Source organism: Pristiophorus japonicus, chromosome 16, assembly GCF_044704955.1.
Source record: "Pristiophorus japonicus isolate sPriJap1 chromosome 16, sPriJap1.hap1, whole genome shotgun sequence".
Lineage (NCBI taxonomy): Eukaryota > Metazoa > Chordata > Chondrichthyes > Pristiophoridae > Pristiophorus > Pristiophorus japonicus.
Window position 1 is genome coordinate 61,204,802 of NC_091992.1, and position 22,765 is coordinate 61,227,566.

The window sequence follows — 22,765 nt, forward strand, 5'->3', positions numbered from 1 at the left end:
CCATGGTACAATGATAATGGAGTTGTTGACTAATTAAAGCAGTCAATTGCTATCAGTTAGTGTACAACAAACCCAGACATGGTGCTGGAGGAAATGTTGAAGACGGATGTTGTAGTCGACTGCAGAAAGTACTGACTTTATTGTAATGCAAGGAGCTGCCATTAGGAGCTACATTTGAATCAACATCCGAGAGACGAGAGGCCACTGTCTGAGTACATTGACTTGGCGCTCGTTATTATTTCATAAGATTAATAGAGGAGAAAGGCCATTTGGCCCATCTTCTTTCATGCAGAAGGGCCATGCATTTCCCCTTTCGTGACATCCATGAGTTTGCTAAATAATTCCCAGGTTTCTGCCTCTAGGTCTCTACCTGGGAGGATATTCCATGTGTTGATCACTCCGTGCGATGGACAACTTGCTTTTCCGGCCAATCCCCTCGCTCTGCAGTTAGATTTGCTGCTGGTTTCTGAATATGGGTATAAATGTGGCCTAACATTTTTATACAGTTTAAAAAAAAATAACATAAGAACATAAGAATTAGGAACAGGAGTAGGCCATCTAGCCCCTCGAGCCTGCTCCGCCATTCAACAAGATCATGGCTGATCTGGTCGTGGACTCAGCTCCACTTACCCGCCCTCTCCCCGTAACCCTTAATTCCCTTATTGGTTAAAAATCTATCTATCTTTGACTTGAAAACATTCAATGAGCCAGCCTCAACTGCTTCCTTGGGCAGAGAATTCCACAGATTCACAACCCTCTGGGAGAAGAAATTCTTTCTCAACTCGGTTTTAAATTGGCTCCCCCGCATTTTGAGGCTGTGCCCCCTAGTTCTAGTCTCCCCGACCAGTGGAAACAACCTCTCTGCCTCTATCTTGTCTATCCCTTTCATGATTTTAAATGTTTCTATAAGATCACCCCTCATCCTTCTGAACTCCAAGGAGTAAAGACGCAGTCTACTCAATCTATCATCATAAGGTAACCCCCTCATTTCTGGAATCAGCCTAGTGAATCATCTCTGTACCCCCTCCAAAGCTAGTATATCCTTCCTTAAGTAAGGTGACCAAAACTGCACGCAGTACTCCAGGTGCGGCCTTACCAATACCTTATACAGTTGCAGCAAGACCTCCCTGCTTTTGTACTCCATCCCTCTCGCAATGAAGGCCAACATTCCATTTGCCTTCCTGATTACCTGCTGCACCTGCAAACTAACCTTTTGGGATTAATGCACAAAGACCCCCAGGTCCCTCTGCACCACAGCATGTTGTAATTTCTCCCCATTCAAATAATATTCCCTTTTACTGTTTTTTTTCCCCAAGGTGGATGACCTCACACTTTCCGACATTGTATTCCATCTGCCAAACCTTAGCCCATTCGCTTAACCTATCCAAATCTCCTTGCAGCCTCTCTGTGTCCTCTACACAACCCGCTTTCCCACTAATTTTAGTGTCATCTGCAAATTTTGTTGCACTACACTCTGTCCCCTCTTCTAGGTCATCTATGTATATTGTAAACAGTTGTGGTCCCAGCACTGATCCCTGTGGCACACCACTAACCACTGATTTCCAACCGGAAAAGGACCCATTTATCCCGACTCTCTGCTTTCTGTTCGCCAGCCAATTCTCTATCCATGCTAATACATTTCCTCTGACTCCACGTACCTTTATCTTCTGCAGTAACCTTTTGTGTGGCACCTTATCGAACGCCTTTTGGAAATCTAAATACACCACATCCATCGGTACACCTCTATCCACCATGCTCGTTATATCCTCAAAGAATTCCAGTAAGTTAGTTAAACATGATTTCCCCTTCATGAATCCATATTGCGTCTGCTTGATTGCACTATTCCTATCTAGATGTCCCGCTATTTCTTCCTTCATGATAGTTTCAAGCATTTTCCCCACTACAGATGTTAAACTAACCGGCCTATAGTTACCTGCCTTTTGCCTGCCCCCTTTTTTAAACAGAGGCGTTACATTAGCTGCTTTCCAATCCGCTGATACCTCCCCAGAGTCCAGAGAATTTTGGTAGATTATAACGAATGCATCTGCTATAACTTCCACCATCTCTTTTAATACCCTGGGATGCATTTCATCAGGACCAGGGGACTTGTCTACCTTCAGTCCCATTAGCCTGTCCAGCACTACCCCCCGAGTGATAGTGATTGTCTCAAGGTCCTCCCTTTCCACATTCCTGTGGCCTGCAAATTTTGGCATGGTTTTTGTGTCTTCCACTGTGAATATGGAAGCAAAATAATTGTTTAAGGTCTCAGCCATTTCCACATTTCCCATTATTAAATCCCCCTTCTCATCTTCTAAGGGACCAACATTTACTTTAGTCACTCTTTTCCGTTTTATATATCTGTAAAAGCTTTTATTATCTGTTTTTATGTTTTGCGCAAGTTTACCTTTGTAATCTAGCTTCCCTTTCTTTATTGCTTTCTTAGTCATTCTTTGCTGTTGCTTAAAATTTTCCCAATCCTCTAGTTTCCCACTAACCTTGGCCACCTTATACGTATTGGTCTTTGATTTGATACTTTCCTTTATTTCCTTGGTTATCCACGGCTGGTTATCCCTTCTCTTGCCGCCCTTCTTTTTCACTGGAATATATTTTTGTTGCGCACTATGAAAGAGCTCCTTAAAAGTGTGACAGACAAAATACTTCCTAGAAATGCCCGCCCCCCCCCCACCCCAATTTTTAGTACCATTCCCCAGTCTACAGTGTGGGCTGGTGCTCTCCTTGGGTCTCCGTGCTTGTCTGGAAATGGTTAAGTGTGGCCTGGGATAGGGGAGCACCTTCTCTCCCTCTCCCCCTAAACTCTTGCCTCGAACTCCCTCCTCGTCTTCCTAAAGCTGTCTCGAAACCCATCTTTCTGACCAGACTTTCAAACGCCTCTCCTCAAGGCTGCTATTTCTTTCCTTGGTGATATTTCCCGATGTTAAAGGAACTCTCTAATTCCAAGGTACCGTGAAGGGTTAAGGTTCCTCTGCGCACTGTTTCAAACGCACTGATGAATACATTTTGCGACAAATTTCCGCGTGCTATTTTAAAGCGGCTAATGTTATTTTAAATGAAAGTGGCAGCTGGGTGGTGTCACTCGTGGTGAGTCAGGGCATATGTCGCTTTGCAAAAAATGGGGTGTTAATCCACTGTGTGATGGGGAAAGTGTGGCAGAAAGCAAAAGTGACATGTGCAGGTGTGCCTATTAACCAGTTGGTCTCTCGCGCCATTTTGCAAGGGAAGCCAATCCCAAGTGTAGTCTCCAGGTGAAGTGGCGATGATTGGGCCACGCCATGTGGACATAACTCAGTCCCTATTTGGAAGCCACACATTCTGTCCTTATTTTTGCATCTCCCTCTTCCCGCCTTCCCCTGCCTCGCGGTGTACAAAACAACATATTTGGTCCACTCTGTTTACATTCAGCAGATTGTGCTCTGGATTGGTTAGCCTGCCCAGGGTGGAAATAGGGCTGGGGACAAAATACAAGTAAACCGTGGCAGCGTCTGCATCAGAGAAAGCGGGAGGGACATCAGTTTGACTTGCATAGTTTTGAGACGGTCCATATTTTTTAGGGGGGCTGTCTGGAAAATTGTAAATTGGTTGCCAAATTGCTGTGTTTTTTGGATAAAGCTTATTTTTCTGTACTTTATCTGTGTCTTGCGACATGGAGGCACTATTCATTAAAGTTTGTTTTATTATCAGCAAGGCAGAAACACGAACTCACACCTGAATTCTTCTCCTACACCCCTCACCCTCCCTGCCACAGCACAATCCTGTCAGGTTTTGGACTTGTTGAAAATAGCACTCTCAAGGTTATATCTAGAATGTTTCCTCATCCTTACCACTTGTTTTTTTGTGTGGTCTAAATTTTTCGTTACTGGGGTGTGTTCCATTAATGTCAACATGCCAGATTGGAATGTGCAGGCTGAAGTGATTGAAATTAAAACTTGCTTTTATATAGTATCTTGCCAGGTGTCTCAGTCATCGTCGAGGCAAAGAATAACTTTGGAGACGAGTGTGGCAGTCACTTTGTGGCTGCTAGATCCCATAAACAGCAATGCCGCTGAAGGAGCAGTAGGTTTGTTTCTGGTGATTTATTGGCCAGGGCACCGGGAGGTCAGGCTCTTTAACCTCTCTCCTCAGCCACTGGAAACCAAGGCTACGATCTCCCTGCAGTGTCTCAACTATTTTGGTTGAAAGTATAAATCAAGTGCCCCCTTATTAAAAGGGCACTAAAACCAACAAATTAAACTTTTAACATTGAAGAATCAAATTAAAATTTGGTTGCCGGGGGTGATGATGCACTCCAGTCCCTCCGGTGCCCACCTCTCGCGGAAGGCCGCGAGCGTGCTGGTGAACGCCGCATGCTCCATCTCCAGGGACACCCCGACTCGGATGTAAGCACGGAAGAGAGGCAGGCAGTCGGGCTGAACGACCCCCTCGACTGCCTGGACCGGCTGATGGCCGTACCCAGGAGCAGCCCAACGAGGAGGCCTTCTGACCTGCCCGCTCCCCTCCGCACAGGGTGCCCAAAGATCAGGAGTGTGGGACTGAAGTGCAACCAGAATTTGAGGAGCAGCCCCTTCAGATATTGTGTCTCGTCAAGGATGGCGCCACTCACAATGCAGCACTGTGCTGAAGTGCCAGCCTAGAATATCATTCCAAACTACAAATGGGCTCAGTCTGTGCATGTGTTTGTCAACCTTCTGGACCTCTAACAGCGTAGGGCCTGGAAAGAGGTAATATTCTCTTGTTTTTTCTATTCGAGCTACGTGATGTACGTTATGTGGAAAGCTCTCCCCATAGCCCTGCATCAATCCCAGAGTGTGAGGGGGAGTGCCTGTGTGTGTGTGTGGGGGAGTGCCTGTGTGTGTGTGTGTGGGGGAGTGCCTGTGTGTGTGTGTGAGGGGGAGTGCCTGTGTGTGTGTGAGGGGGAGTGCCTGTGTGTGTGTGTGGGGGAGTGCCTGTGTGTGTGTGTGGGGGAGTGCCTGTGTGTGTGTGTGAGGGGGAGTGCCTGTGTGTGTGTGTGGGGGAGTGCCTGTGTGTGTGTGAGGGGGAGTGCCTGTGTGTGTGTGAGGGTGTCTGTGCCTGTGTGTGAGGTTGTCTGTGCCTGTGTGTGTGTGTGGGGGAGTGCCTGTGTGTGTGGGGGAGTGCCTGTGTGTGTGTGTGTAGGGGAGTGCCTGTGTGTGTGTGTGGGGGAGTGCCTGTGTGTGTGGGGGAGTGCCTGTGTGTGTGTGTAGGGGAGTGCCTGTGTGTGTGTGTGAGGGTGCCTGTGCCTGTGTGTGTGTGAGGGTGTCTGTGCCTGTGTGTGTGTGAGGGCGTCTGTGCCTGTGTGTGTGAGGGTGCCTGTGCCTGTGTGTGTGTGAGGGGGAGTGCCTGTGTCTGTGTCACTTTCACCGTGTCTTTTCTCTTTCCTCTTACCCCCCTTGTCTTGTGTCTCCTTCCATCGTTGCACCCAAGGATTTTTGACCTTGATCAGGCCCACCTTGATCAAATGCTTCCACCTACAAGGGGGAAAATTAGAAGCTGCCTCCCTGCTGAGGAACGGGGTGTGGAGCAGCGAGGAGGGAGATATTTAATAGTTGTGGAGTAGGGGGAGGATGCATTTCATTTTAGTCATTTTTATAAAAACCTTGTCCCATCAGACCCCACCGAGTTCTGCCTCGATTGGAGTGATTTCCAGATGTGTAAAGTTGTCATATTTCCTTGAGAAAGCAACTTTCGGTTGTCTGTGAGTTTGCAGTGTGGTGTTGAGCAGTATTCTCGATCCACAGCAACAAATGTCTCTCGGGAGGCTCTTTAACCACCTAATAGTCAATCTGTTAATTGTATATCTGAGGATACAATTACACTCTATCATGCTAATTAAAGTAACTAAATGCTCACAAGAGGCAGCGGGATTGGGAGAGCGCAGAAGCAAACAATGCCGTTTCCTGGAAGAAAAAAATCCCGTCTTTATATACAGCATCATTGCGGGATTTGGTTGGGGGAGGGGCCTCATCAGGAATTTTTTGCTGGGAAACCAGACGTTTCATGACAAGCCGGCTTGCTTGTAAATATCCCAGCAAATATAAGAAGTAGGAGTCGGCCATTCGGCCCCTCGAGCCTGCTCCGCCTTTCAATGAGATCATGGCTGATCTTCTACCTCAACTCCTCTTTCCTGCACTATCCCTATGTCCCTCGATTCTCTCAATATCCAAAAATCTATTGATCTCTGTCTTGAATATACTCAAAGACTGAGCCTCCACAGCCCTCTGGGGCAGAGAATTCCAAAGATTTACCACCCTCTGAGTGAAGAAATTCCTCCTCATCTCAGTCCTACACAAACTCTGTGAGGTAAGTGTTTGTGATGGCGTGATGGTCCAGTGTATGGATCTGTGAGTTAAGCTACCCATAGAGTGGCCATCAATCGTATCTGGTTAAAAAGCAGCTAATTCCCCCAGAACCACCGTGCTCTACTGGTAATGGGCATGGCCTCTGGAACTGCAGCACCGTCCCCTTTGCGTACACACGCATGTAAATAAATGGCGCAAAAGATAACCGTTAAATCCAGCGACCACCATTTTAATAGAATAGGTCATGATTGCATTGTCAGTGTGTAGGCTGTCATTTAAAAAAATTGTCTTGTAGGGACTCTAGCAGGAGAGGTGACTTTGTGTGGCTCCCGTTAATGGGGATGGGGCCTTGTGTGGCTCCCGTTAATGGGGATGGGGCCTTGTGTGGCTCCCGTTAATGGGAATGGGGCCTTGTGTGGCTCCTGTTAATGGGGATGGGGCCATGTGTGGCTCCTGTTAATGGGGATGGGGCTATGTGTGGCTCCTGTTAAAGGGGATGGAGCCATGTCTGGCTCCTGTTAATGGAGATGGGGCTTTGTACAGTGTCTGTTAATGGGGAGGGTTTTGTGTGGCTGCTGTTAATGGGGATGGGGCCATGTGTGGCTCCTGTTAATGGGGATGGGGCCATGTGTGGCTCCTATTAATGGGGATGGGGCCTTGTGTGGCTCCTGTTAATGGGGATGGGGCTTTGTACGGTGTCTCTATTTGAGCTGAGCACTAACTGTTGGCTGTGGGCTGCCAATTCTTCTCTTTCCCCCCCCCCCCCCCCCCAACCCCTTCATCTAGTGTCCAATGCTGGGTGATCCTGATTGAAGAGAGTTTAAACATACTCGTCATTTTCTGTATGTTTGCACTGTCTGAGAGGATTGGCGGAGGAGAGAGGCACTTTTTGAATTAGGTTTACCTTTTTAAAGAGTAGTTAGGGCCCCTTCTCTGCTTGTGGGTTTCCAGTCTCTTGTACTGGGCCATTGCCTGAAATATAGGCTGGTGTAAAGCAAAATGAACGTGGAATCTCAAATTGTGCCTCTCTGCCTCTCTCGGGATATGCCACCTTGGCCTGACCGGGTCGTGAGCTGAAGTACCCTGGGAGTGTTTGCACAAGGGCTAACGTGCCACTTGTGACCGTCAGTTGCCAGTAAATGTTTCCAAATTGCTGTTTTTGTGTCCCCGTCTGGCATGGTGCTCACGATTTCAAGAGCTTTATTTGATTTGTCCGTTAGTGAAGGAGCCGCGGCCAATGATGTCAACACGAAAGGCTTGTTAAAGAATGAATATTATCTTAGTATGGGCCACAAATCATCTGTGTTTTATATAGCAAGTCATAACAGATTAGAGAGTGTTGCACTTACAGTGTAAGGTGCAAGATAGCCAAAATTTGGTCATCGGAAAATGAGGGTGGAACGTTGCTGCTATCTTCACTTACTGATTGCTGATACAGTTTGCAGTTCCTAGCTCGCCCATATTTGGCTGTAGCTGTACAAAAAGCACTGGGCACATTTCTCACAAAGCTGCCGAATTCTGAGAAAATCGCAGTCATGCATTTTGTCCCAATTCTGTACAAACTGTGCAATGGTGGGGATGGGGGCTTGGGAAGGGGGGTTCACATTCGGGTGTAAGCAGTGTCTGTTCCAGCGAAAGTCAGCTCTGCAGACTTCAAACAGGCAGCACGAGGGAGGAGGTTTGCAATGGCGCAGTTAATGCACAGCTCATTATTCAATCAGATGAGATCTTGGTTTAAAAAAAAATACTTTTCCAGACCTGCCTTTCTTGCTGACGCACAAAGTGCTCGAATTGCCTGTCCCGAGAAATCGGGGCATCTTTCATTTGATCAAAGATGCGATTTGATAAGAGCTGTTTAAAATGATGAAGGGATGGGACAGAGCAGCTTGCAATGCACTGTGTCCGGTGATTGAGGGCGTGTACAACAAGGGGAAGTGGATATAAGATTAAATGGAGAAAGGTGGTTTGTGACAGCCAGCAGCAGAACCTTTGGTTTCACACCGAGCACTTTATGAGGCTGTGGAATGTTCCAGCACAGGGAATGATTGAAGCAGAGACCTTGTTGACCGTTAAGAATAGGTTAGCTCGGTGGTTGAAGGGAGTGGGGGAGATATAAAGGGATATGGGACCAGGGTGGTCACATGGGATTAGGATACTGCTTGCGAAGGAGAGGCTGATGGGCCAAATTGCCTATTTATTGTAATTTCTATGTACTGTAAAAAAAAAAAAATGACTACAACAACAACTTGCATTTCTATACCGCCTTTAACGTAGTAAGAGGGGTCAGAGTGTCTAGTAAGCAGGAGGACCTGAGGGAAATCCTTATTAGTCGGGAAATTGTGTTGGGGAAATTGATGGGATTGAAGGCCGATAAATCCCCAGGGCCTGATGGGCTGCATCCCAGAGTACTTAAGTAGGTGGCCTTGGAAATAGTGGATGCATTGACAGTCGTTTTCCAACATTCCATTGACTCTGGATCAGTTCCTATGGAGTGGAGGGTAGCCAATGTAACCCCACTTTTTAAAAAAGGAGGGAGAGAGATAACAGGGAATTATAGACCGGTCAGCCTGACCTCAGTAGTGGGTAAAATGATGGAATCAATTATTAAGGATGTCAGAGCAGCGCATTTGGAAAGAGGTGACATGATAGGTCCAAGTCAGCATGGATTTGTGAAAGGGAAATCATGCTTGACAAATCTTCTGGAATTTTTTGAGGATGTTTCCAGTAAAGTGGACAAGGGAGAACCAGTTGATGTGGTGTATTTGGACTTTCAGAAGGCTTTCGACAAGGTCCCACACAAGAGATTAATGTGCAAAGTTAAAGCACATGGGATTGGGAGTAGTGTGCTGACGTGGATTGAGAACTGGTTGTCAGACAGGAAGCAAAGAGTAGGAGTAAATGGGTACTTTTCAGAATGGCAGGCAGTGACTAGTGGGGTACCGCAAGGTTCTGTGCTGGGGCCCCAGCTGTTTACATTGTACATTAATGATTTAGACGAGGGGATTAAATGTAGTATCTCCAAATTTGCGGATGACACTAAGTTGGGTGGCAGTGTGAGCTGCGAGGAGGATGCTATGAGGCTGCAGAGTGACTTGGATAGGTTAGGTGAGTGGGCAAATGCATGGCAGATGAAGTATAATGTGGATAAATGTGAGGTTATCCACTTTGGTGGTAAAAACAGAGAGACAGACTATTATCTGAATGGTGACAGATTAGGAAAAGGGGAGGTGCAACGAGACCTGGGTGTCATGGTACATCAGTCATTGAAGGTTGGCATGCAGGTACAGCAGGCGATTAAGAAGGCAAATGGCATGTTGGCCTTCATAGCGAGGGGATTTGAGTACAGGGGCAGGGAGGTGTTACTACAGTTGTACAGGGCCTTGGTGAGGCCACACCTGGAGTATTGTGTACAGTTTTGGTCTCCTAACTTGAGGAAGGACATTCTTGCTATTGAGGGAGTGCAGCGAAGGTTCACCAGAGTGATTCCCGGGATGGTGGAACTGACATATCAAGAAAGACTGGATCAACTGGGCTTGTATTCAGTGGAGTTCAGAAGAATGAGAGGGGATCTCATAGAAACATTTAAAATTCTGATGGGTTTAGACAGGTTAGATGCAGGAAGAATGTTCCCAATGTTGGGGAAGTCCAGAACCAGGGGTCACAGTCTAAGGATAAGGGCTTAAGCCATTTAGGACTGAGATGAGGAGAAACTTCTTCACCCAGAGAGTGGTGAACCTGTGGAATTCTCTACCACAGAAAGTTGTTGAGGCCAATTCACTAAATATATTCAAAAAGGAGTTAGATGTAGTCCTTACTACTAGGGGGATCAAGGGGTATGGCGAGAAAGCAGGAATGGGTTACTGAAGTTGCATGTTCAGCCATGAACTCATTGAATGGCGATGCAGGCTCGAAGGGCTGAATGGCCTACTCCTGCACCTATTTTCTATGTTTCTCTGTTTCTAAGATGTCCCAAGGCGCTTCACAGGAGCGTGATCAGAAATAAAATTGACACCGAGCCACATAAGGAGATATTATGGCAGGTGACCAAAAGCTTGGTCAAAGAGGTCGGTTTTAAGGAGTGTCTAAAGGAGGAGAGAGAGGCGGAGAGGTTTAGGGAGGGAGTTCCTGAACTTGGGGCCCAGGCAGCTGAAGGCACGGCCGCCAAAGGTGGAGCGATTAAAATCGGAGATGTGCAAGAGGCCCAAATTGGAGGATCGCAGAGGCTTGTGATGGAGGAGGCTACAGAGACTGGGAGGGGTGAGGCCATGGCAGGATTTGAAAACGAGAATTAGAATTTAAAAATTGAGGCCTTGGCGGACCTGGAGCCCATCCCAATTCTTTAGCAAACAATCGTCCGGACATGACCTGGTATGAGTAGGCAACCACTTTTTTTTTACAATTTTCCGCCCGCTGTTTAAACAGAGACATTAACCTGCTTAAAATGAACAAATTAAAGCCTTCATCTACATAGTGGACAGAGGTGTTCCACGTGGTGTTGTATCTGTAATACACTTATGAATGACTCCATGAGGCAATGTGTTGCACTCAAACTGTAATGACCTTGGTCCTTTATTCCTAACTCTAGAGTGAGGCACAAGCATGGTGGGCAGCCTTTTATATCGGGCCCTGCACATCTATTCAGGTGACCCTTGGGTCTCCCACCGTAGTGCCCTCTGGTGGGCAGCCTCCTGCCACAGGGGCAGGAAACCCCGGTCTTCACCAGTTGCACCCTCTAGTGGTGCCAGCATAGTATATACACAGCGTAAACCTTATTGATAGTACATCAGGTAACAAGTCTCCATCTTCTGCAGCTATACAGTGACTACACAGAGTGTATATCTATAGTCTGCATATATAACACGCGGTGCCTTGAGTATTCCACCCCTGGTGTAGCTAGTGTTAATTCCCCAGCTCCTGACTCCTCTCGCCACCCGTCTGACTGGGAGCTAAGTTCCGATTACTATCCGCCAGCCATGTGCCTGGATCGGTGGGCTGGCAGCTCTGGTGGGCGGTCGGAGGTGTCATCACATGACCTCGTCCACCCCGCCCCCACACTCCCACCATTGGTTTACTGACTCGTCAATCCGCCCGGTGCCCTGCCTGCCCACTGCCAATTGTAAAGCAACCCGACTCTTCATTACCCGATTGGAAGACCCTTGACCCTCCTTCCTTTTCCCATCTCCGATATTTTAGGGACTGATAAACGAAAATGTTCAAAGAAAATGAATGAAAGCAAACACGTTTTAAAATTGAGGGGTCGCCGGGGGGGCCACAGTGTCGGGATAAGGGGTTGGCTATTTAATATTGAGACGAGGAGGAATTTCTTCACTGAGGGCTGTGAATCTTTGGAATTCTCTGCCCAAGCAGGCTGTGGATGCTGAGTCTCTCAATATATTAAAGATTGAGATAGATAGATTTTTGGAGTCAAGGGAAAATCAAGGGATATGGAGATCGGGTGGGAAAGTGGAGTTGAGGTCGATGATCAGCCACGATCTTGTTGAATGGCAGAGCAGGCTCAAGAGGCCGTAGGGCCTGATCCTATTTCTTATGTTCTTATGCCCCGCAGTGAATCTTCTGGGTTTCCTGCCGCAGTTCCAGGAGATTAAGCTTTAATTCTTGGAAAGGCCAGGACAATCTGAGGGTTGGTAACCCTGCGTGAACACTCGTGTGTCCGTGTACACATCAGTGTGACACATCCGTTACACAAGCCATCCTGATGTCTTTCAGTAAAAGTGACAAATGGGTCAGCTCTGTACTCTGGGGGGGAAATGTTTACTACGAATTGGATGAGACAGTCCAAACACATTTAGCCGTGTGAGAGAGGAGACTTTAATGGCAGTCAGCTGGACCTGTCTTCCAGTTCTCTGGAGCACTGACACCCCTCACACAGCACCCGAGACAGCATTGTAGTGACTCACCATTCTTCACCCACAATACTGTGTGGCTGGCTGATCTAACTCTGCACTGTTTACCGGCAAAGCAGTATGTGAGGCCTAGTACTGAGCTCTCAAAGACATCTTGGCACAGCTCTATGTTGGGTGCTGAGCTACACAGACCAGAAGGCCCCAATTCCCAGTTTCGATCGCTGGTGTTTGCTGAGTTAGCCAGCATTCCCGGGAGAAATGAGAAATCCCACTGATTGCTACCTAGCGACCTGTGGGGGGGAGCACTTTGTCTGGACAGTGGATGAGCAGAGAATCAGAGAAATTTACAGCACAGAAGGAGACCATTTCGGCCCATCATGTCCGACCAAGAGCTATCCAGCATAATCCCACTTTCCAGCTCCAGGTCTGTAGCCCTGTAGGTTACGGCACTTTAAGTGCACATCCAAGTATTTTTTAAATGTTGTGAGGGTTTCTGCCTCTACCACCCTTTCAGGCAGTGAGTTCCAGGCCCCCACCACTCTCTGGGTGAAGAAATTTCCCCTCATATCTCCTCTAAACCTCCTACCAGTTACTTTAAATCTATGTCTCCTGGTTGTTGACCCCTCTGCTAAGGGAAATAGGTCCTTCATATCAATTCTATTTAGGCCCCTCATAATTTTATACACCTCAATAAGATCTCCCCTCAGCCTCCTCTGTTCCAAAGAAAACAACCCCAGCCTATCCAATCTTTCCTCATCACTAAAATTCTCCAGTCCAGGCAATATCCTGGTAAATCTCCTCTGTACCCTCTCCAGTGCAATCACATCTGTCCTGTAATGTGGTGACCAGAACTGCACGCAATGCTCCAGCTGTGGCCTAACTAGTGTTTTATACAGTTCAAGTATAACCTCCTTGCTCTTGTGTTCTGTGCCTTGGCTAATAAAGGCAAGCATTCCGTATGCCTTCTTAACCACCTTATCTACCTGGCCTGCTACCTTTGGAATCTCCCACCCCCCCATAAATGCCAATCAAGATTGATTGTGATGCGCCCTGTGGTTGAATAGCCCATCCCAAGCCGCTTCACGGGAACCTAATCAACAAAAACCAACACCGAGCCAAAGGTGAGATATTGGGACAGGTGAACAAAAATTTGGTCAAAGAAGTGGATATTAAAGGAGAGAGCAAGGCGGAGAGGTATAGGGAGGTCATTCCAGAGCGTGGGTCCGAGGCAGCCGAAGGCAGGGCTGCCAGTGGTCGGGCGAAGGAAGTGGGGGATGCATCAGAGGCAGGCAGAAGTCACTTCTGGAAAGAGTCAGCAGTAAATTTTCATTTAACCCACAGGAGTGGAGTGAAATAAACGATGAGTGCAACACGCCCAAGTGAAGTTGGTAAATATAAAAGTGGGTGAGGTTGTCCTTTCTCAGCGTGGTTGAGCGTGTACACAGCACTGCACAAACACTAAACCAAAGTGTGTGGTGATGCTGGTGATGTGTTGGCTGATAATGCTGGGGTGAGTTCCTGTCAGCAGGCTGCTGCTCCTTGGCGGACCTTGTTTAGACCACTCCATCACTGCGCTGCTCGAAACCAAGTGATCGCGTGTGTCTGTGGTCGGAAACGACTTGCCTCCATTGACTTAATTTTCATTTTAATATTAACGTCCCCCACTAAATTTTTAATCAGTATATGGTGGTGGGGGGAGGGAGGAGGGTGTGGGGTCGTTTGATACCTGTGCCCATTAACATCCAATCACCATCATAGGCAGCCCCTCGGAATCGAGGAAGACTCGCTTCCACTCTTAAAATAAGTCCTTAGGTGGTTGAATAGTCCAATACGAGAACCACAGTCCCTGTCACAACTGGGACAGATAATTGCTAAGGGTAAGGGAGGGTGGGACAGGTTTGCCGCACGCTCTTTCCGCTGCCTGCGCATGCTCTCGGCGACGAGGCTCAGTCCTCAGCGCCCTCCCGGATGCACTTCCTCCACTTAGGGCAGTCTTTGGCCAGGGACTCCCAGGTGTCGGTGGGGATGTTGCACTTTATCAGGGAGGCTTTGAGGGTGCCCCTGTAACGTTTCCTCTGCCCACCTTTGGCTCGTTTGCCGTGAAGGAGTTCCGAGTAGAGTGCTTGCTTTGGGAGTCTCGTGTCTGGCATGCGAACAATGTGGCCTGCCCAATGGAGCTGATCAAGTGTGGTCAGTGCTTCAATGCTGGGAATGTTGGCCTGTTCGAGGACGCTAATGTTGGTGCGTCTGTCCTCCCAGAGGCTTTGCAGGATCTTGCAGAGACATCGTTGGTGGGGGTGGGGGTGGGGGTGCGGGGGTATAGATACCTGTGCCCATTAACATCCACTCACACCAGCTTACTCGCTCCATGGCAATTGCTCGGAACTAGCGAAGTCCATGCAGGGTGATCAGACTCTGTGACCATGTTGTGTGCCTGCCATCACGCTTGACTAGCTAAATAACAGGCAGCCATCTTTATATGTACCTCTGTCCATAGATTATAGAACTTACAGCACAGAAACAGGCCATTTGGCCCAACTGGACCGTACTGGTGAACGTGCTTCATGTGCTCCTCTGCCTATCTTAGTTCATCTCTTTTTCTATCAACCAATCCTTCAATTCCTTTCTCCCTCATGTCCTTATCCAGCTCCCCTTAAATGCATCTCTGCTGTTCGCCTCAATTTTGTGGTCAGCGAGTTCCACGGTCTGACCACTGAGTAAAGAAGCTTCTCCTGAATTCTGGCATCCTGGATTTCACCTCGGTGAGGTGGCTTGGGGCTCTGCCCTCTCGCGTGCAGGCATGCTAATTGGATCAGGGGGTTTTGCAGGTCCCTTTATTCAGATAGCAATGCAGGGCAATTCAGTGTTGAAGTGGGACATGTTTTAGATCCCTGCTTTGTGAGGGGAGCACACTATATGCAGAGTATGCATCATGGCAGAGTTTTGCTAGTGTGTTTGCGTTGCTTTTAAATGGTGGGTGGGTTTATGGACACATTGCCACAGACGGTAAATCGGTGCCTAATGAGGGAGATTTGGTTCTAAAATTAAGGTAGGAACTTCGTATACCGTTTCCAAAATAATAAGGAAGTGTTTGTGTGACACGCTTCCCCACATAGAAAATGTCCCTTTAATTCAATTTCTTGCCCCTGTACTTAGTCAGGCCGTGCATGGTTAATCAAACTGTACAGTCTCTTATTTTTAAATTATTCCATTTTTCAAATAATCCCATGTGTTCGGAAGCTCATTTGCATTAAATATTTGCGAGGGGAGGGACGCTCCCCAGGGGAGGGGCCGAGGGGATGGATTGTCCTTTGATGTTCAACGGGTGTATTGCGGAGGCTGCTTACATTTGTTAGAAAGCAGAGTAACTATTCATTCATTGAATTGTGACTCCCAGCTGTTTATCCAATGTGTGTTACACATTTTCCAGTCCACTAAAACAAAGTCCATATAAGTCTCACGGCACCAGAGCTGAGACAGTCCTGTCGGCCTTTGGTCTCAGCTTTCACTTGTTTATCCAATCACATCAATCAATTTGAAGCATATTTACATTGTCCTTGAATGTTTAGTGAAATAGGAAGCATTTAAATGAATGAATATTGAAACAAATTCCCAGCTTCAATGACTGTTGTTCCCATCTTGGACATGGTCCTCAATTATGCTTTTGGGAGCTGTGCTGTGAACCAAATACTGTCGTTAGCTGAGAAAGACCTGTCCCATTCTACCTTTGCAGGTCTCAGCAATTTTACTCTTTCAAAATAAGGTTGTGTGTGTGCAGAATCAGTCGACTATCAGCCAGGAAGTTGAACTGTACATGCTCAGTGATGTGAACATGTGAGAGTGATGGGCAGGACAAGACCATTGGATCCATTGAGCCTGTCCCACATGGTTGTAGTGTCGGAAGCATTGTGATTGTACAACCCCTCCCCGCTCCACCAGAAGCCATATGGTCTCCTGGGTGATGCAAACAAAACAGACGAAAACCCCAAGGCCAATTAGGAAAAAATTAATCTGGTAAACTCTTCCCCAGCCCACTTAGGCAGTGGTATATGTTTTAATGTTTAATTTGTTTTAATTGCCGGGTTTTAGTGTCCCCTTCCCCTTTTATAGGGAGCACTTGTAAATCATATGATTTTAATGCCCCAAAAAAACGATCACAAAAAAACCAAAAATAAACAAAAACCCCCCCCCCCCCAAAAAAAGAGGGCAGTTAAAAGTGTCTGGAGTGTCCCCCAGACCGGGGGGGGGGGCACGTGATCTAACGTTATTTTGTTCCCCCAAAAGAGTTGTAATGTTTGCTTCGTGGGTTTTTTTTGTTTAACAATTCATAACAACACATTGCTATTAAGAACAAATTGGTTTATTAGTAATGGTTTAACAATCACACTACACATTACCAGTTCATCCACCAGGCTCACAGCCACCTGCCTCAGCATGGATCCCCCGAACCCAACTGGCTGGGGTTTTTATTGAGTCTTGTGAACATCACATGACTGGCTGAGCCAATCCCAACTCAACAGCTCTACCAACCTGTGAGCATGCTCACATTACACTGCACTAGTCTAGGAGACCACATTGACCGTGCACTTGTTACCTGGGTGTGACCTCCGCCCCAGCCCAGGAAGTGGTCCAGCTCTCTTCAAGGTGTCTTGAGAGTCAGCACTCGCCACACGAGCTGGCAACTTGTTCCAGAGGTCTACCACCTCTGGGCAAAGAACCGCCTCGAATCTAACCCTGCCTGCCCTTGTGTGCATGACTCCTGATTTTGTTACCTCACTGATGCATATAGAAATGTCCCAGGTTGGCACCTTCCTTTGCACAAACATTTTCATTCTTGTACTTTTTGTTACTTTAATAAAAAATAAAAAATGTTGCTTTAAAATCTTAAGTTTTGCTGTAAGGCACCTCAATCTTGAGCGTCAGGCGTGGCTCAGTGGGTAGCACTCTCACCTCTGAGTCAGTCGTCGTGGATTCAAGTCCCCTCCAGAGATTGAGCACATAACCCAGTCTGACATTCGAAGTGCAGTCATCGTCTCGAAATCGAGGAAGACTTGCTTCCACTCTTGATGAGTTCTCAGGTGACTGAAGAGTCCAATACGGGAATTACAGTCTCTGTCACAGGTGGGGAGTCTGGTTTGCCGCACGCTCCTTCCGCTACCTGCGCTTGTTTTCTGCATGCTCTCGGGAACGAGACTCGAGGAGCTCACCCAGATGCTCTTCCGGTCTTTGGCCAGGGACTCCCAGGTACTCGGTGATGTTGGTTGAGAGATAAATATTGGCCAGGACACCGGGGAAAATGGCTCTGCTTTTCAAATAGTGCTGTGGGATCTTTTACATCTACCCAAGAGGGCCTCAGTTTCATCCAAAAACTGAACCAAATGGAAATGTTGCATTTTATCAGGGAGGCTTTGAGGGTGTCCTTGAAATGTTTCCTCTGCCCACCTTTGGCTCGTTTGCCGTGTAGGAGTTCTGAGTAGAGCGCTTGCTTTGGGGGTCTCGTGTCTGGCATGCAGTACGGAGGGGATCTGGTTCCGTTTTTGGATGAAACTGAGGCCCTCTCGGGTAGATGTAAACGATCCCACGGCACTATTTGAAGAGCAGAGCCATTTCCCCCGGTGTCCTGGCCAATATTTATCTCTCAACCAACATCACTGATTATCTGGTCATTATCATGTTGCTGTTTGTGGGAGCTTGCTGTGCACAAATTGGTTGTCGCATTTCCTACATTACAACAGTGACTACACTCCAAGACCACCCCAACCTCTGTCGTCGAGCTACAGTACTCGGACGACGCCTGCGTCTGTGCACACAGAGGCTGAACTCCAGGACGTAGTCGACGTATTTACTGAGGTGTACGAAAGCATGGGCCTTGCGCTAAACATCAGTAAAACAAAGATCCTCCACCAGCCTGTCCTCGCCACACAGCACTGTCCCCTAGTCATCAAGATCCGTGACGTGGCCCTGGACAATGTGGACCATTTCCTTTATCTCAGGAGCCTCCTATCAACAAGAGCAGGCATTGACGACGAGATCCAACACCGCCTCCTGTGCATCAGTTCAGCCTTCAGCTGCCTGATGTAAAGTGTGTTTGAAGACCAGGTCCTCAAAACTGCCAGCAAGCTCATGGTCTACAGGGCTGTAGTAATACCCGCCCTCCTGTATGGCTCAGAGACATGGACCATGTACAGCAGACACCTCAGGTCGCTGGAGAAATATCACCAACGATGTCTCCGCAAGATCCTACAAGTCCTCTGGGAGGACAGATGCACCAACGTTAGTGTCCTCGTCCAGGCCAACATCCCCAGCATTGAAGCACTGACCACACTTGATCAGCTCCGCTGGGCAGGCCACATTGTTCACATGCCAGACACGAGACTCCCAAAGCAAGCGCTCTACTCTGAACTCATCCACGGCAAACGAGCCAAAGGTGGGCAGAGGAAACATTACAAGGACACCCTCAAAGCCTCCCTGATAAAGTGCACCATCCCCACCGACACCTGGGAGTCCCTGGCCAAAAATCGCCCTAAGTGGAGGAAGTGCATCCGGGAGGGCGCTGAGCACCTCGAGTCTCATCGCCGAGAGCATGCAGAAACCAAGCGCAGATAGCAGAAAGAGCGTGCGGCAAACTTGTCCCTCCCACCTCTTCCCACGACGACGATCTGTCCCACCTGTGACAGGGACTGTGGCTCTTGTATTGGACTGTTCAGCCACCTAAGGACTCATGTTAAGAGTAGAAGCAAGTCTTCCTCGATTCTGAGGGACTGCCTGTGATGATGACTCCAGAAAGTATTTCATTGGCTGTAAAGCACTTTGGGACGTCCTGAGGCTATGATAGGTGCTATATAAATGCAAGTTCTTTCTTTCTAACTGGTCAGAGCTCTCTGGATGTGGGGAGTGAAGTGTGCAGAACCCAGTGGAGATTCTTGTGCTGTTTACATTAGTGGGTTTAGATTCTGTTTAAAATCGGGGGGTGGGTAGATGGGGGAATGCATTCAGAAGCCTAGCTATGTTCAATGACAGTATATAGTAATTTTGGTCGGAGCTGCGAGCACTGATGGTGAAGGTGCCTTTACCACCTTAGCGAAACTAGATCACTAACTGATTTAACGTGTACCAAAAATGGCGAGTGCCCGGCGATTACGCTACAGCTCTGTACACAACTGTCCCCGGCCACCAGTTTTTGATCGATTCACTAATTTATTCTTTTTCTTCTTTTCCATGTTCTGCCTGATCCAGAACTGCCAGCGGAAGAAGGTAAATATCGACTTTTCCCTTTTATATTTTGAATTGCTCAAATAGAATATCTTCTAAACACTGTTGGCTTACGTTCGGCAGTTAATCCGGTTTGGAGTTTTCGATCATACTGCAATGAGTAAAGAGAAAAGTGGTTCGTGCAAGGTTTGGACAGAGTTCCAGCTATCGGGGCGTGGGTAGTAACAGGAGGCACTGGGGAGTGTTATCGCCCACCTGCTGGGGATTTAAAACCAACCAAATTATCTTGTACAATAAATGTAGACTTGGACATAAATACGATCGTTATTAAAGAGGAGAAAGAATTGACAACATGTCCAGTCGCATGGGCTGTCTATACCCGTGGTACAGATTCCACTCTCAGCTTCACATCCCGCAATATCGAACCCCTTTCTGTCATGTCTGAACTCTACATTGCCATTCCTCCTTCCTTCCCCATCATTATTGATCCCCCCCCCTCCCCCATCATAACCGATCCCCAAATCCCCCCCTCCCCCATCACTACCGATCCCCGAATTCACCCCTTTACAAGTTGGATTTCTGGAAGGCTTTTTTTCTTCGTCTGCCTGTTTCCACCCTCTGCAAGTTGCAGCTGACCAGGACACTGCTGCCTGTATCCCCACCCCCACCACAAAGTCTGTTGTCCTCCTCCTCCTCCTTCAGGCTCCCTGTGCCCCAGCAAGTTGACTTCTAAGCTTCTTGTCCTCTCCTTCATCCCTCCGTGACTTTACCCCGCACATGTCCCTGCCAGCCTGCCCCTCCACTCCCCCGACATTGAGCAGTCCCTCATTCACTGGCTCTCACTCCTTCAGTGATTATGCTGCAGCCCTCTGGCCCTCCGGTTTAACACCCACACACAGAGACACTGACCGAGACACACTTGGGGTTTGGGGGGGGGGAGGCCGTCCCAGCATGCTGTTGGAGAGCTCTCGGTGCTGCAGTCGGTAAAGTAGAAAATGTTTTGTTTTATTGATTTTTTAAAAATTTTATTTTTTTTTGATTGCTTTATTGGTTGATTTATTGATGTATTTATCATTTATTATTGATGATGGCTCTTTATTTGTAAAACTGAAGTGTTTAATGTTTGTAGACTTCCCTTTAAACCCCCCCCCCACCCCCTCATTCCCGACGCCTGATTTGTAACCTACGCCTGATTTTCTAAGTGTAGGCAAGGTTTATCTGAGTGTACAAAAATCTACACTTACTCCATTCTAAGTTAGTTTGGAGTAAGTTTTCACTGCCTAAACTTGCAAAAAAGGCGTAAGTGGCCGGACACTCCCCCTTTTGAAAAAAAAAATCTGCTCCAAACTGTAACTGTTCTAACTGACTAGAACTGGAGCAAACTAAATGCTGAGAATTGCAATTTCTAAGGTACTCCATTCTAAACCAGTTGCTCCAAAAAAACAGGAGCAACTCAGGCCGAAACTTGGCCCCCTTGTCACTCCCTCAACCACTTTCAAAAGCCTCGGTGAAGCCTATCCTGTTGACCATGTTTTTGCCCTCCTCACCACCCTATCTTTGTGTCTCACGCTTGCTGACCCATGCCCTACAAAGCACTCTGGGACATCGCTCTGACCGAGCGGAGGGCGATAGAAACCTCTCTTCCTGGCGGAAAAAATAACTGCGATTTGAATTGTCCTCATTGGGCTGCGATCTATTCGATCAGGTCTTGCTGGAGTTTAGTTTGGAATCCGCAGTGCTCCCTCATAATAGCTTATCTTTGTGATGGGTGGGAGTCCAGGAATAATATCAGAATGAATCTTTTAACATGGTAGCCTCCTGTGTTCTATCATTTTAAAAACAGCACTGAGGTGAAATCACTGATGAGGCATGTTTGGAATTCCTGAGTTGTTAGCTTGGGACCTCCACCCCTCCGAATCTCCAAAAATGTAGACTAAAACCCGTTTCTTACTCCAATTGTAAGTTGATTGTTCCTGGAGTAGTCTCCCTATAATGGAACATGACATAAGAACTAGGAACAGGAGTCAGCCATTCGGCCCCTCGAGCCTGCTCCGCCATTCAATGAGATCATGGCTGATCTTCGACCTCAACTCCACTTTCCTGCACTGTCCCCATATTCCTTGATTTTCTTCATATCCAAAAACAGCTGGCCCAGGGGGGGTTGGGCATGACTGAATCCTTTGGTGGGATGACGCAGAGTTCCTGTTCTGGGTGTGGTTAATGTTGTCGCAGGCGAAGGTGCTCAAGGCCAGCTCGGTTTTACAAGGTAACACAGCCACACCTGAGTGAGCCAAGCATTGCACACACAGCCAGAATCGCCTGAGTTTAACTGGTTTGCTGGGTTTTCCTCAGCTGTGCTTTAACCGGATTGGGTTTCTGCTCTTGAGGAACTGCGAGCATGCAGGTGATTAAATCCTGGATGGAGCCAAGTTCTGACATGTCGACCTCCTTTAATCTGTTTGTACCGAGGCCCATAGCTTCAGTCCCAAACAGAAGGAAATCTCACCTTATTTATTTTATTTTTTTTCTCTGGATGTGGGCGTCGCTGGCAAGGCTGGCATTTATTGCCCATCCCTAGTTGCCCTCGAGCAAGCTGGTGGTGACCCGCCGCCTTGAACCGCTGCAGCCCTTGTGGTGGCCAGGTTCCAACAGCACTGTTGAGAATTCCACGAATTTAAAAAGAAATGACTGAATTGCTCCTGACTTTCTGTCAGGGCTGCGTGCTTGCAGACCCTGCTGCTCGTTTCCACGGTAACACGGGGTGGAGGGAGAGATGCAGTAGGCCCCTGCTCACCCCTCTTGCTCTACCTTGGCCCTGGCCGACTGCCAGACGTGCCAGACTTAGACAGAATGGTGGTGGGGAGAGTGTTGGCAGGGAGGGAGGAGAAAGAGGCAGAACCTGTTTAAAAAGTGCCCTTTGGTGACATAAAGACAACTAACTTCAAATGAGGCCGTGCTGAATAATTTACACTTAAAAGGGAGGAGGACTGATTGTCAACCTGGACCTTTTTATATATTTATTCACATTTGGCCTCTAGTCTTATGTCAGGCGGAGAGGTTGTTTGTTAATAATGTATACACCAGAACAAAATGTGCTTGAAACTTTACTGTAAATAATGCATTTTTAACGAGCACAAAGCATCCTGCACTGGAGAGACCCTGTAGGTTGAGGGCTCTGGAAGCATGTCTTGCAAACCTGAATCAATCTATCAGCTCCTCCATTCGGTCAGTGTTTGACCTCGCTGTCCAAGAAAGGAGAGAACTTTTTCATGTATTTATTTGTTCCTGGGATGTGGGTGTCGCTGGCAAGGCCGGCATTTATTGCCCATCCCTAATTGCCCCTTGAGAATGTGGTGG

General features: G+C 47.6%; 1 protein-coding gene across 2 annotated transcripts in view; it reads left to right on the top strand.

Annotated features, from left to right (window-relative positions):
• Positions 1 to 22,765, top strand: part of atp2a3 (ATPase sarcoplasmic/endoplasmic reticulum Ca2+ transporting 3) — a 264,096-nt gene that overhangs the window by 25,496 nt on the left and 215,835 nt on the right. For both annotated transcript variants that reach the window (XM_070857381.1, XM_070857380.1), the window contains exon 2: positions 19,433 to 19,450. In XM_070857381.1, the coding sequence (XP_070713482.1) occupies positions 19,433 to 19,450 (18 nt within the window). The remainder of the gene's footprint in view (positions 1 to 19,432; positions 19,451 to 22,765) is intronic.